General features: G+C 35.9%; 1 protein-coding gene and 1 pseudogene across 1 annotated transcript; both read left to right on the top strand.

Moving 5' to 3' along the window:
- The first annotated feature begins 2,010 nt into the window (after window positions 1–2,010).
- LOC118752945 (transcription factor Adf-1-like) lies at window positions 2,011–4,280 on the top strand. The gene is made up of 2 exons (XM_036487794.1): window positions 2,011–3,563; window positions 3,632–4,280. Exons 1-2 carry the CDS (start codon window positions 3,425–3,427, stop codon window positions 3,817–3,819), a joined length of 327 nt encoding a protein of 108 aa, XP_036343687.1. The 5' UTR covers window positions 2,011–3,424; the 3' UTR covers window positions 3,820–4,280.
- LOC118752944 lies at window positions 3,904–13,334 on the top strand (annotated as a pseudogene).
- Window positions 13,335–14,649: the final 1,315 nt, after the last annotated feature.

The following is a 14,649-nucleotide window of genomic DNA, read 5'->3' as shown; positions in this document are numbered from 1 at the left end:
CGATAAAATTGTACAATGGAAAAAATGGCGGAACTACTCAACTGTGATCCCTGCTTAAGATGACAACAGACATAGGAAACTGCGAAAACGTTAAAATTTAAAGCTAACATAAGTGCATAGTATACATTTTGGTTTTATGTTTGTTCTGTATGTGGAGATTTTTGCAAATTATTTGGAAATTTATACATACTTAAATATGAAAAGCATACCTGCTTTCGAACGAACTAGTATTTATATGTAGTATTGCAAGAATATATAGCATTCTGTGGAAACATATGTATGTAAGTTAACTACATACATACATAACGTAGATTTTTTTTGCAAAACCGCCCATCGGCCAGTTGTAAAACCGCTTAAATCGTCATTGTGACAAAAATGAGATTTGGTAACCTTTAACTCCAGGCAACCAGTATTTTTTCCATAGGAATCGTAAAATCGTTATTAAAACAATAGATTTGTAAAATATTGGCTAGAGAAAATACCGTCTATCTAGGCAATGTCTTCAAAGAAAAACCGTTTTTCGATCTCCTGTAAAATCTGAGTGCCGTAAGATACATAGGCGGTTTAGCAATTGGCCGATGGGCGGTTTTACAAAAACATCGACGATATGTATATCCGTACATATGTTCATATGTGCGCTCTTAAGATGATTGCACAGGAAATTAAAATTTTTGTAACCTTGCTAGAGCACTTTTACAGATTTATGTCTTTAACACGAGATTATTTGATTAACTAATTTTTACGTAGAACGCTGAAATTGAATCGCAAACGCACTACAGAGGGTTTCACGCTGTCAAACGACAACAATTGACTAACAGCCCAGTTAGGCATACTTACCGTTGCATGAGAGTTGTCACATAAGAATCTGTTAAATGGGATTTGCGTGTAAGCGGTTACCCAACGCATAGCACTTAACATGTAGAATTCTGTTGAGTTTTTATTTTTGCGTAAAAATGGTATAGCAGTGCAAGTATGCATAACTGGGCTATAAGGGCCGTTGTTCAATATCTGGTTATCACTACTTGCCGGTTAAACATTATTATCGACGTTTTCGACATCGTGCATATAACATGTGATCGATAAAGCAGTCGGTTTTAACCAGAGCTTCTACCTCTGATTAGTGCTAATCAAACATTGAACAACCGGGCCGTTCAATATCCGGTTAACACAAACCGGTAGAAAAATGTCGATAATGACGTTTAACTGGGAGGTAGTGATAACTAGACATTGAAAAAACGGCCCCAAGGGTTGTTTATGCCATCTCTGGCTAACACTAACCTCCAGTTAAACATCATTACCGAAGTCACCTACTCTCTGTTATATGCATAGCAGTAGCGCTCTATGAGCAAACAGCTCTTATAAAGATTTTATCTTGTTGGTTTAAATAGAAAACTTCTTTAAATGTAAATTCTATCTTAAACTGAAGCATTTTCACCTAAGCTAAGCCTTTTGACCACTTCGGTATCTGTGTTAATTATAGACAATTATTTTCCGTTTACCTATAACATCCCATGGCACACGACTATGTAGCATTATCCACATCGCTTTAACAGTATTCAAAAGAAGCACATCGTACTAACTGAAATTTTTTCGCCTGCGGTATATTAGAAGTATATACTTTGTAGATGCATGCATGTGCATTTTGCGTGCCTTTTAACGTATCACTGTATTTCACTAACTCCCTGTGTGAGGAAACCAAATAATGTAATTCTTAACAGAAGTGCCTGAAATTTAACAGTTTGGCCAGTTAAACACAGCTGAAGCTAATTTCCGGTATATCTTTTACTAGCGCCTGAAACTATACTTATTATTTAACAAATTCATAGCGTTTTTACGTTCTTTGGCAAATTACGCTCTGTTAGCTATAAATTTTACTGTGTTTTGACCGCCTTTGTATCAAGACCCCTGGACCATCTAGGGAATTAATTTATATTTTATATTGCATTGTCATCGTGATTGAAACTGAAAATGCTGAAAATTTCAAGTCTGTAGCTTGTCGGAAAGTTAGTTTAAAATCGATAGGAAATTTCCGCGGGATGACCAAGTTAAATAAAAGCTTGTTAAAACGACTTGTATTCGACACGTTCTCTCGCAATGAGGGTGAATATGTTTAAATAAATTTTTATCAAAGTTCATAAATATGACATGTGACCAATTTTGTTACACAAATACTCCCACGACCACAGGCATAAAATATTGGGTATAATTTGCCATTTTGTTTGCAAATATACGTTTTATCGATGCACTTGCACAACATTCGCATTTTCAAAAGCTCCTCATTGATTATTGCGAATGCGAATATTCCTAGCAACCCTGGTCCGAAGTAGCCGTGGTGTGGAATACCTACCGTTTAGCAAAAAAAAAAGAAGGTGAGTCTATAGAACCAGAAGATATTAATATTTAAAAAATCAAAAAAATTTACTTTACCATTAATATCTTCTTTACTTTTTACTTCCGCCCACACAAATACACACGCGAGTAGACGCATTCTTAAGTAGCTGTACTATTATCCATATTTTCTTCGATCCACCGTGTGCTTTAATTGGTTAAATTGATACAATAGTGTCTGTGAGTGGTTAAACTATCCGAGTGTGCCGATATCATAGCAACTTTAAGTCACCTGCGAACGTAGTTGCGGATTTAAAATCTTAAAAACTTGGTGCATTCTAGATTGTTTAATTTTGCTTTGTTGTTGCATGTCAAAAATTTCAACAAGAAAAACTACACGTAAGTCTTCCCCTTCACCTAAGACTCCTTCAGTGCTGCAGAGAAGCCTCAGAGCGCTGAGAGTACCAATCTACCTCTTAATGTATGGTTCGAAAAATTAGATGCTCACCTCGAATCTCATAAGCAAAGTATAGTCGAACGGCTAATAATACGTATGAGGCAATCTGAAGAGCGTGTCTTGGAGAGGATTGGTGAGATAACAACGGAAATTGCAAATTTAAAAGATCGCTTAAAGACGTTAATGAGCGTATGAAAAAAAACGAGATGGAGTGTGAAAAGCTTCGCAATGACGTACATGCTTTGACTGAACAAATGAGCGAGCATGAGAATAACCTCATATCTTCGGATGTCATCATCAGTGGCCTGCCAACAACAAAAGAAGAGAACATAACGAACAGCTTCTATCAGCTTTGTCAAATGCTTGCAGTAAATTGCGCCCGGTACGTTCTGCCTTATTATAATGGAAGCCTGGGTTATAATGGAAGTAACGGAACGGAGTGAACTGTCACTTAATTATCTATTGTATGTGTAATGCATGCAAATAGATATAATGAACGCGGCGGAACGGTATGCATCGCAAAGATCTGTCGATTTTAGATTCTTCCGCCTTCTTACGACAATTTGACAGTTGTTTGTTGACAAAAACGATAGGCGCCTAAATTAAATTGAATTTACGAACTTAAAAAAACTAAGAAAAATGACCGATTTTGATGAGTTATTGATTGATGCGGTACGTCGCCGTGATTTTTTATATGACAAAGCCATGAAAGGCTTCAGGCTGCCTAAGTTGAAGACAGCGGGATGGCGTGAAATAGCTAACGAAGTTGGAGGCACTGGTAAGTACATATGTATGTCTACTATGAATGTATAGAAAAATTAATTAACAATTTTCATACTATTTTAGAACAGGAATGCATGCGTAGTTGGGCAAGCCTACGAGACAGGTTTGGAAAGGAGTTGCGGCGCTTAGAAGCACCGTCTGGCAGCGGGGCCCCCAAAATAGAGCCGTGGCCTCTCATAGACAGTATGATGTTTCTGAGAGAACACGTTAAACCTCGAAGGCATATATTTTGGTTTAAAAAAGTATTCTAAAAATAACTAACTTTTGAAAACGTTTTCAGAACTCGGACTAGTAGTAACATACTTGAATTTTGCAATGACGATGATGGGAAAGATATGTCCACAGATACTGTGGATACCACTCCCGCAAAACACTCTAAAAGGCAAAATAAGGCCACTGATGCTCAAGAGCATTTAAAAGAAGCTGTCGGCGTAATGAAAGAGTTAGTGGCAAGCCGCAAACCCTCAGGAGAGGCAGACGACGATGAAGACCTGCATCACATCCTTAAAGCGGTGGAAGCCAAAGTGAAGCGAATACCGATAAAGGCCGTAAAAAAGAAGGCGGTATATGATGTTCTAAATTACTGCAATGCCATGGAGACTATGTGGAGGGCATAGCACCCAATCCTCCTCACTTTAATTAGGACGCAAGACTGTCGAAGTCTATTTTCACTGGCAATCAAAAGTGAGTGCATGGTGTTTTTTGTTTAATACTTGCAATGTTTTTAAAGTGAATTTTTTGTTGTTGTTTTTTTATAACAATATGGTTCATGCTTTAATTAAAACCACATAAGTTAAACTATCAAACTTTATACAGAACTTAGAAAAATTCAACGAATTTTCGTCAAGATTTTGACCTTTTTAATTTGAGTACGGAGATCGGTTTTTTAATTCTAGTGAAACAAGATCAAGTTTTAAGCGGCTAAAAAATCACGTTGATTTTTAATGAATTTTTTTCCGACGGATTTTGCGGTTTAATGCATATAACAAGTGCAATTTGTAATATATAGCGTTATTTTTTTAATTTTGTTTGTAAACGGTCATGCGTATATTATTCTACACGAAATTCCCTTTTATATGGTAAAAACCGCAAAATCCGTCGGAAAAAAAATTCATTAAAAAACAACGTGATTTTTTAGCCGCTTAAAACTTGATCTTGTTTCACTAGAATTAAAAACCGACATATCTGCGTACTCAGAATTTTTCTAAAAATTTAAATTAAAAAGGTCAAAATGAAAAAAATTGCAAATATTAAACAAAACACACCATGCACTCACTTTTGATTGCCAGTGTATGTATGTTTTGTGTATAATTTTAGTTATGGTTATATTTTTTTAATTAATCGCTATGAAGTGCAATGAAAAACTATTTTTTTTTGTATTTAATTGTTGTTTTTGTTAAGTGAATTAAAATGTGAAAGGCATTTAATGCAATGAAAGTCGGAACACTTGTGTTTTTTAAAAGCTTTATTACTGCTAAGTTAAGCGGGTGGAATACGTGTATAAAAAAAAATTTTTCATACCTTTAAAAAGCTTTTTTGAGCTAGTTTTTCAGGAAAAAAAGGTCGAAAAAGGTATTTACAGCGTCAGACAAAAAATAGGGTCGCGACATTTTAACAAGTTTTTGCTATTTATTTTGCCTACTATTTTTTTATACAAGTGTAGCTCATTATCTAACAAAAACAATGTAAGTCCAAATTTCAAACTTTGTTAAAAAATTTGGAAAATTCGATAAAGCTTCATTAAAAATTGAAAGCTTTAAAATATGAATTTTTAGAAAAAAATTTGGTATGCAGTTTTATAGTCCATACAATTTTAGTGTAAGAAAGTACAAGTTTCAAGTTACTGCGAAATCCGGTTAATTTTTGTTATTTTTTTTGCTGACAGTGTTATGCATTTCCTTCCATACAAAGCGCTTATGTAGTAGTTCTTTTCGAAAATTTATCAAAAATCAACGGGGTTTAGTAATAAATTGAAACTTGTACTTTCTTACACTAAATTTTTGAGGACTATAAAAGCCTATTTTTTGTCTGACACGTATACACAGTGTTGCCAACTTTTTATTTTCAGAAAGCACCAAAAACTTGGAAAAAGGCGTTTTACCAAACTAAAAGCACCAAATTTTTTTTAATCAAAGGATGCTTTTTTCGTTACAGTTTGCATTTAACAAATGCAAAAAAATTAACAATATTACAAGAATACATACATAAATCAATACAAAAAACGTTTTCGCTCATAACGATTGAATAGCCTCTACACATGCCATGATGCCTCATGCTTACGACGTAATACCGAAGTACTATTAAAACTAGTATATCTCGAGAACAAAAATCGAATCGCAACAATTTGATGTTTTCATTATATACAGCCGGGCTCCCGTTTCCGAATTCGCAAAAATTTAGCGTTTTAGTTTTCAAATCGCAAAATTACGTGCTCCAATTTTCGCAAATCGGAAAATTTTTGCGGTTTCAAATCGGTTGCCGATGAGACGGTGGAATGAAAAGTAAATGGCAAAATTAACATAAATGCCAAGCTAGCTTAGTTTAAATTTATTTTTGATTATGCCCATTATATCTTGCGATATTTTTGGCGTCCTAAAATTAACTTTTTATGTTGATTTTATTTGTTTAATTCACTATTTATTATACACATCTCCATTTTGGGCAACGAAAATTTATCGAAGCAACGAAGATTTACGATTTGGTGCGGACGATACATGTGCGATAATTGGTGCATACCTTCAAGGGATGGCTTTTAAGAATGCTGGAAACGATGTGGAAAATGGAACTTATCGATAACAAAATGTTGCGAACTCAAGGGCACCCAAAAATAAAAATGTACGATTTTTACGAAAACGCAAAAGTAAATGAAAATGGGAGCCCGGCTGATAACCACAAATATCGCAAAAAACCGTGTTTTTGGCAATCTGGGGGTAGGATATCTAGTACTAGAGCAATTGTGCGGCCAGATTTGGATTCAGCACCAAGAAAGGATGTGTTTTACTCAGGTGGTAAAAAAATCAAAATTTGTACAAACAATTAGAAAAGAAACAAATAAATACTTAACTTACCTGCGTAATAGCATTTTCAACGCGAATAGAATTCAACAAGGTGGGTTTGCAACTTCAGCTTTTTATCAATTATGGTTGTATTTTAGTGCATTTGAATTTGTATATTCTTGTAAATTCCGCATCTTCATGAGACACCACAGCTTATAATATTTCAAATTATTTCAGGTTTTAACCATCTTGGAGTAATTTTAATTAAAAAATGCACTAAAAAAGGCACTAGGCACTAAGTAATTTTTTTGGCGTTTTAATTTTCAAAAAGCACTAAATCTAATGCCTAAAGCACCAAGTTGGCAACTATGCGTATACATATATTTCAGATCAGTTTTCAAAGTTTTTAGAGTACAACTCCACAATAGGCGTTTGGCGCTTTTAAGGCTTTCAGCTACACAATTCAGCCATTGCTGAATGCCTGAAAAACTTGTTGTGGAGTTGTACTCTTCGGCACGGTGCCCACTGGAGCGATACGATAGGTGATGCGATAAGCGATACGATATGAAAGCGACATCGATATGCTGAGTACGTGGGAAATTGGTAGGAAGCGATGAAAACTGTCCACACTTGCACGACAGCGACACTGCGGCGACATATATCGCCTGCGTATTGCCCGAGCGACCCGGTTTTCTATCACACCGCATATGGTATCGCGTGTCGTATCGCTGTAATGTGCACTGGGCGCATGTCGATGTGGATTTCATATTATATCGCTTATCGTATCGCTCTAATGTGCACCGTGCGTTACTGTGCGCTTCCATACAAAAGTTCAACAATTTTATTTTGAAAGTCCACAGCACCTTCATTTTCGAAAAAGTCAGCAAGATCATTTCTCAGCTTAAAAGCTTCTTTGCTTGCATTGCGCATGAAAGACCGAGATGGCTTGGGTGCTGACCTTTCATCCTCTATATCCAAGCTCCAGTTTCCTTCACGGATTAGGTGATCCGTTGTTTCGTAATCGGCGTATCTTTCTGGACAATACCAGCGCTTCTGGTCATTTAACATGATAAAATTATGCAATGCTACCGCTGCTAGAACTATTTTTTCACAATTGTGGGGTTCAGCTCCAATAGTTTGGTTGAAGATCCTCCAGCGCGCCACTAAAATGCCGAATGCATTTTCAATCACTCGACGAGCACTGGATAAACGATAATTAAAAATCCGTCGCTGTCTGTTGAGTGCTTTTCCCGGATATGGCCGCATTAAGTTGGAACGTAAAGGGAAAGCTGCATCACCCGCAAAGAAATATGGAAGTGGTGATTTTCCTTCAACTAGTGGTATGCTTATTGGTAGAGGTAACTCATTGTTTAGGAGTGCTCGTCCAAAAGGTGTTGTTCGAAAAATACCTTAAGAAAATGTGTTGAAATTTATGTTTATGGACTTGTATACAATAAAAAAAATACCTCCATCACTATGCCCACCAAACCCTCCAACGCTGACTGATGTTAATGTGTATCTCCCATCACAAGTGGCCATTAGCACAATGCTGTGATATTTTTTGTAGTTGAAGAAACTTGATCCAGCATTACGTGGGCACTTTATTGCTATATGTTTTCCATCTATAACACTAACACAATTTGGAATATTTCATTTGGTGTAAAAGTTTTCAGCTATGTCCTTGTATTGGGATTCCGATGGTTCACTAACATAGAATGGGTGCAAAACTTTCCAAATAATTTCACAAGTCTCCAAGATGATGTTCCGAACAGTGGTCTTTCCTAGTTTGTAACTCCAAGCTAACGCCTGATGGGAGACTCCATGCGCCAAATACCTGTGCTCAAATAACATATAATATGAATTAACATACTTGTATGTTTAGGTAATTTATTCCTTTTTACAATAAAGTGATTGAAAGTCGCTCCTCGGGACATATTGCCTCTCGCACACACTCTTTTGTCAAGTCGTCTTGAATGAGTGATAAAAGCAGTTGAAAAATAGGAACCGTCATACGTGTAGCTTTGAAAAAGTGTTCTACACGTCCTTCCTTCATTGGAAGAAAGGTTTTCGTAAAAAAACCTGCACTTTTCCTAGCCCAATTATAATTATTATAATTTGCAAATACAATGTGCAAATATATACAAATATGAAACATATTAAAACATCTTATTCGGTACTCATTTCTTTAAAGAACGATGTATTTTCAGCGAAAAACTCTGTTTACTTTAGCTCTGCACAATTTGTTGGTTTCTGTTAGTAAATAAATACAAATTTTGACAGCTGTTGCCATTGGGCGCGTTTATAAGACGTAGCTGTTGCCTCACCGTTGGCTATTTGTCTTAGAAACGAACAGTTGAGTAGTTCCGCTCAGCTCAACAGTTGGCAACTGTCCGCTATTTTTTCCAGCGGAAAATTATTACGCTACCTGAACTCAACGTGTTGGGCTTAGCATAAACAGCTGATAGAAAATATTTACGCCGCTTATATTAAATTCAACGCCGCTTTGTCAGGAGGCAGTTGCAAACAAATTTATTATATTTTATATTACTGATGTGATTAAGTAACTAAAATATTTTATAATAATACCACGTTTCTAAATAAATTTTTTTAAGATGTTTGCAATATAATTATACACTGTTTAATTCATTATAACTTTGAACGATTTTTTCAACGCGGCGGCTGCTCAGCGTTGAATTCTAAGTACCATCGGCGCAATTATCTCTATTTATTGCAATTTCATTTGTTTACATTTATCAGCTGTTTATTTGACAGCATATTCATCAAGCCGTTTCTAAGACGTGATTATTGGGTCCTACAGTTGCCACTAGTAATAACACTAATGCTCCCGTCATCGTTAAACTGAGCTCAGCTTCTGATTGCTCTCTGTTGCTGAAATCAGTGGCAAACTACTGTAAAGAAAAGAGAAGGCCAATTTCTCTTCGCGACATGGGATATAATGTTGAAGGGAAACTATTTATACACGAGTGCTTAACAAAGAAAACCCGCGAATTGATGCACTTTGCTACTCAGCTAAAAAAGCAAAGGCGGTTAACATCTGCATTCTCGATTCGTGGCCATGTATTTGTTAGAGCTCAACCTAAAACTGATGCAATCAATGTGACAGACATGAAAATCATAGAAAGTATAGCAGCTCTTAGCAAATAAGTGCAGAAACATTGTAGCCCAGCTATGGTTTTATGTGATGCTGTTATTTGTATGTTCAAGTTAAGGCTTATCTCTTATATCTTGTTATTGTTTTACATTCTTTCCTGTTATACTCTCTCTATCTCAACACTATTTCTGCTGACTACCTATGCCAATTCACCTTGTATACCCCATTCGACATACATTTATTGCTGACTCAGTATATCCAGTAAAAAAACTGTGGTGAAGTCCTTTATGGGGATAAAGTTTCCAGAGGTGAAATTTTAGGTAGCACACAATTTCTTACACGCATGGTTGCTTTTCAGCACTCATGAATGAAACTTAAGAAATATTTGAAAAAAAGTGCATATAAATAGTACATTAATTTTTAAAAGAAATACCATATAATGTATGTACTCTGGTTAATAATATCAAAAAATGTATTAGAACAACCGTTTAATGTTATATTTGATACAAATTAAATTGCTGCCCGAACGCTCTGCGCATTGCCACTGAATAAAAGAGTTACTTAAACTTACATCCCTGGTCCTTGTTCTTTCTGTATCGCATCGTGGTGAATTCACATTTCTCAGAAATTTGACAATAAAACAAAACAAAGGGAGTATTTTATTTGCTAATTTTTGCGATCTCTATTGTTTAATGTAAATTTATGTCTTTTTAGGATATGTTGAGGCAACAAAGAAGGCGCAGTTGAAGATGGAGTTATTACTAATGAAGTAGCAGGCATATTTGGAAAATTATGCCGATAAGCAGGATGGAATTTGGGAAAGTAAGTGCCTGGTTGCAGCATATCTATGTATTAAAAAAGTATTTAATTAAATGAAATTGTGTTTAAAATCGAGTGGCGTTATTTAAGATATGCTCCAAACATTAGGGGGACTTTTTTCGCCTTCTCAGCGTGCTAAGTTACAAGTTAAGATGACTGCCACCACGGCCAGTAAGAAGCCTGAAGCAAAGGGCAAACAACCGGTGACAGGTAATAAGGTCAATGGAAATAAGGTCAATTGACTTTATTTCCCACCCTGGTGCGAAATAAAGTCAATTGACATTATTATCTTTTCAAAAGTGAAATAAAGTCAACAAAAAGTTGGAAATAAAGTCATTGACGCTATTTCCTCGTTCAAATGGAAATAGCGTCAACAATGCTTAAAGTATGTCGATTCATAGAAAAAAATGTTGTTCTTACAATAAACATTGCCCCGAAAGTGTTGTTTTTTAATAGATGAAAAAGGTTATTGCCAAATCCTCAGTGCTGTGAATTAATCCACACACAATCATGAACTACCACCAATTGATTTTATTAAAAAAATTTAAATTACGAATATGTAAAGACACGATGCAAAAAACTAAACGCCTGCGCACAGCTGGAATACGAGAAATATTTGAAGAAAGAGTGTAGAAATGATCCATAACTTGCAAAACATGTTTCGTTTCCACAAAAATAAAACGAAGACTATTAAATTGAAGAAACAGTCCATGCCCAAAAACCCCGGAGGAACACTGAAAGAATTCTGTGTTTTAAATTAGCATATTTTGAACGAATTCGGAATGTCTAAGGTGGAAAAGAAACCAACTTTTGCATAAGGAAACAATTATAGAAAAAGAATTTTCTTACACTGTATTCATGTCTCCGCCAGCAATTTGTGACGACATCATTTAACAGCAGCTAAGGAGAATGACGACACTATTTATTAGATGGCACATTCAACGAGCCAATGTGCCAAAATGCGGGTATAACCAATTATTGATTATTTAATATCGGAACCGAGATCATATAAGTTAATTGATTGGTTTTCACACACTTTTGAAACACAAATTATATGCTTTTTTACTGCAGACAAGCTGTTCCCCAAAACACAGCAGAAATCTTCCAATCAGGGCTGGCAACTATCCTTAGTTATGAGGTGTCATATTGAGGATAAGAAAGTGCCAAAATGTGCCAAATAGAAAAATAAAAGTGCCCAAAAAGGTGTAATTCCGTTTAATCATTCACATTTAGCAATAAAATAAAGCTACATTTTCCAAACAAAAGTGTAATGATAAAATAAGATAAACCAGTTGAATAGCTTTTATAAATTAGAAAATTTTAGTTGAGAAAAAGCAGTGCACGCAGAGGATTTCACAAAGATGTATTGAAATGTATTTTTTTTTTTGTAAAAGTGCCATTTTGGCACTTTGTGCCAAATTGAAAAATTAAGTGCCATTTGAAGTAAAATAGGGACAAATGGCACGGTTTGAGCCAAGTTGGCAACCCTGCTTCTAATAACTTACAAATAAAAAAATGTGAAATATCGAGGGCTTGAATTCATTAATACCCTCTATCTGCAATTTGCACAAAAACTAATTTGTGATTTTAGAAACCATCTGGGACTTATTACGTGTCGTTATATAAGGGGGCATTAATATCACTGATGACAGTTAAAGCTTAGGTGGATTTTTATATCAGAATCTCATCTTTGTGAAAAGTGTGCAGATAGAGGGTATTTTATTGAATATAAATAAATAAATCTATCTGCGTTACAGTACGGAGGGAGACGGGGAGGGGGGGGATGGCGGTGGCCGCGGCGTAGCGTGACGTGGTGTGCGCGCCGGTCGCGCGGAGTACGTGGGGCGCGAGCGCGGCGCGCGCGTTGTGGCGCGCTGACGCGGGCCGCCTCGAAGCTAAGAAAATTTAATGTTTGAAAGAGAAATAATGTCAATGGATTTTATTTCGTTTTTAAAAAGGTAATAATGTCAATTGACTTTATTTCGCACCAGGGTGGGAAATAAAGTCAATTGACCTTATTTCCGTTGATCTTATTACCTGTCACCAAACAACCTTCCAGGAAGCTGCCTGCTGTCCCCGAGTCGTAGCTGTAGTTCAGCAAGAAGCAGGTTAGAAAACGTGCTACCTTGATCAAGCGTAAACTAAAGCGCTCTGCTGTGATTGCACTCGGCAAACGTGAAAACTTGGTGCATGCTTTGAAATATCAAGCAAAATATCCGTGATGGACACCGTGAAAATAAGTTGCGCCGCCTGCCAAAGAAACGCGGCTCATTCTACGTGCCTGCAGAAGACAAATTGGCTTTTGTGATCTGTATCCGCGGTATCAACAAATTTGCACCAAAAGTGCGTAAAGTTTTACTGTTGTTCCGTTTTCGCCACTTTAACTACGGTTTGTTCATCAAATTGAACCATTAATACGCTACGCATTGCCGAACCCTATATCACATGGGGTTATCCAAATCTTAAATCAATCCGTGAATTGATCAACAAACGTGGAATTGTCAAGCACAACCATCAACGTGTCCTAATCTCTGACAACTTTGTGATCGAACGCAAATTGCGCAACGAGCACGATATTCAGTGCGTTGATTATTTGGCGCACGAAATATTCACTGTTGGATCCCACTTCACGAAAGCCTCCAACTTCCTGTGGCCATTCAAGCTCAGCACCAGCCGGTGGCTGACGCAAGAAGGAGAATCACTACGTTGAGGTTTGTGGTTTCGGTAACCGTGAAGATAAGATCAACAAACTCCTGCGCAAGATAGTTTAAAGAAATTTTTTGCTGTACAAGGTGGAGTATTTTTATTTCAAAAATATATAATAAATAAAAATAGAAAATGTTTTTTTTTTTAACTTTCTGAAGGTATAAACCGCAAATACACCAAATGGAAAGCAGCTTATCGGGCAGGTTCTGCAATTCACTTCCGAGTGAATCTCAACCCCTACCAACTTGAATTCCAAGCGCATCAAATTCACTCGGAAGTGAATTGCAGAACCTGCCGGTATATTCACAATTCCTTGAATAATGTGAAATTCATTGCCGTTTCTAAAGGCCATTTCAAAAGGCTCCAATCCACAAATTTAATTATTTGTTTTGGGTTTTCAGCTCATTAATGATTCACCCAGGGTTGCATTTACCGTCTATGAAAATATTTCATGATGCGTTCCAAAACTAGCTCCGAGCAACTAAAAGTTGGTTAAGCTTAAGTGAAATAGTTTTCTATTAAATATTTATTTCTGGTACTTTTAAAAAAAATCTGAGCAATATTAATGTATGAAATGAAGTAAATAAAAATCTACGAATACATTTCTTGAATATTTTGTCATAGAGCCATTATCAAATACAGACATAACTTTGTCGGGCGTTGGTTTTGACGTATATAGAGTTAATGCGTTAGAGAGAGATAATATACAAGCTCAGCGCGCTAATTTAGGTATACTTCTATGTATATACCTGTTACTCGTCTGGCATATACTCGCACTGCGAAAATAATGACAATTATAATTTATTTAGATGCATATTTTAGCTAAATGTTATATCGTCGCCTGGATAAAAGATTGTTACAAGATACTTTCGGTAACTCGCGATTGAAGTTTGGAATGCAATTTCTCAGAAACACGACTACAGATTTTCTCCAAAGAGTCGGAGAATGCTATGTACTAGTTCACGAGATCCTTAAATTATCTTATTTTTTTTAGTCTAGTGTCAACCATTTATGAGTTTAATAAAATTTTGTCGTATACGACATTTGTCAAAAAATTTGCAATCAGTTTTAATTATATACGCCAAAATGAGATAACAATTTTTTATAAATTAACGATACTTTTTACTAATCAGCCTAATCGTGAGTTTCGCCCGCACAAAATTTCTCCAATAATTTTTTCATCCACCTGTAGTGAATACACCCAAACGAAAAATGAAAGAGTGACCCGGTTCTAGAAAATGAAACTCATGATAAGGCTGAATATGTCGGAAACTAAAGAAGAACAGATAACTATTTGTAATATCTTGTCTTAGTCAATTACTCGGAAACTAAAGAAGATATCCAAAAACCAGTTAACAAAAAATCGAAATATCTTACTTTAAAATATATAACTGCATCTATAACTACAAATTGTCAAAATGACGCTTCCGGCAATTTTCCATCCAAGC

Source organism: Rhagoletis pomonella, unplaced genomic scaffold, assembly GCF_013731165.1.
Source record: "Rhagoletis pomonella isolate Grant_MI unplaced genomic scaffold, Rhpom_1.0 Rhpom_scaffold_01978, whole genome shotgun sequence".
Taxonomy (NCBI): domain Eukaryota; kingdom Metazoa; phylum Arthropoda; class Insecta; order Diptera; family Tephritidae; genus Rhagoletis; species Rhagoletis pomonella.
The sequence above is the reverse complement of the archived record's forward strand: the minus strand, read 5'-3'. Positions and strand labels throughout refer to the sequence as shown.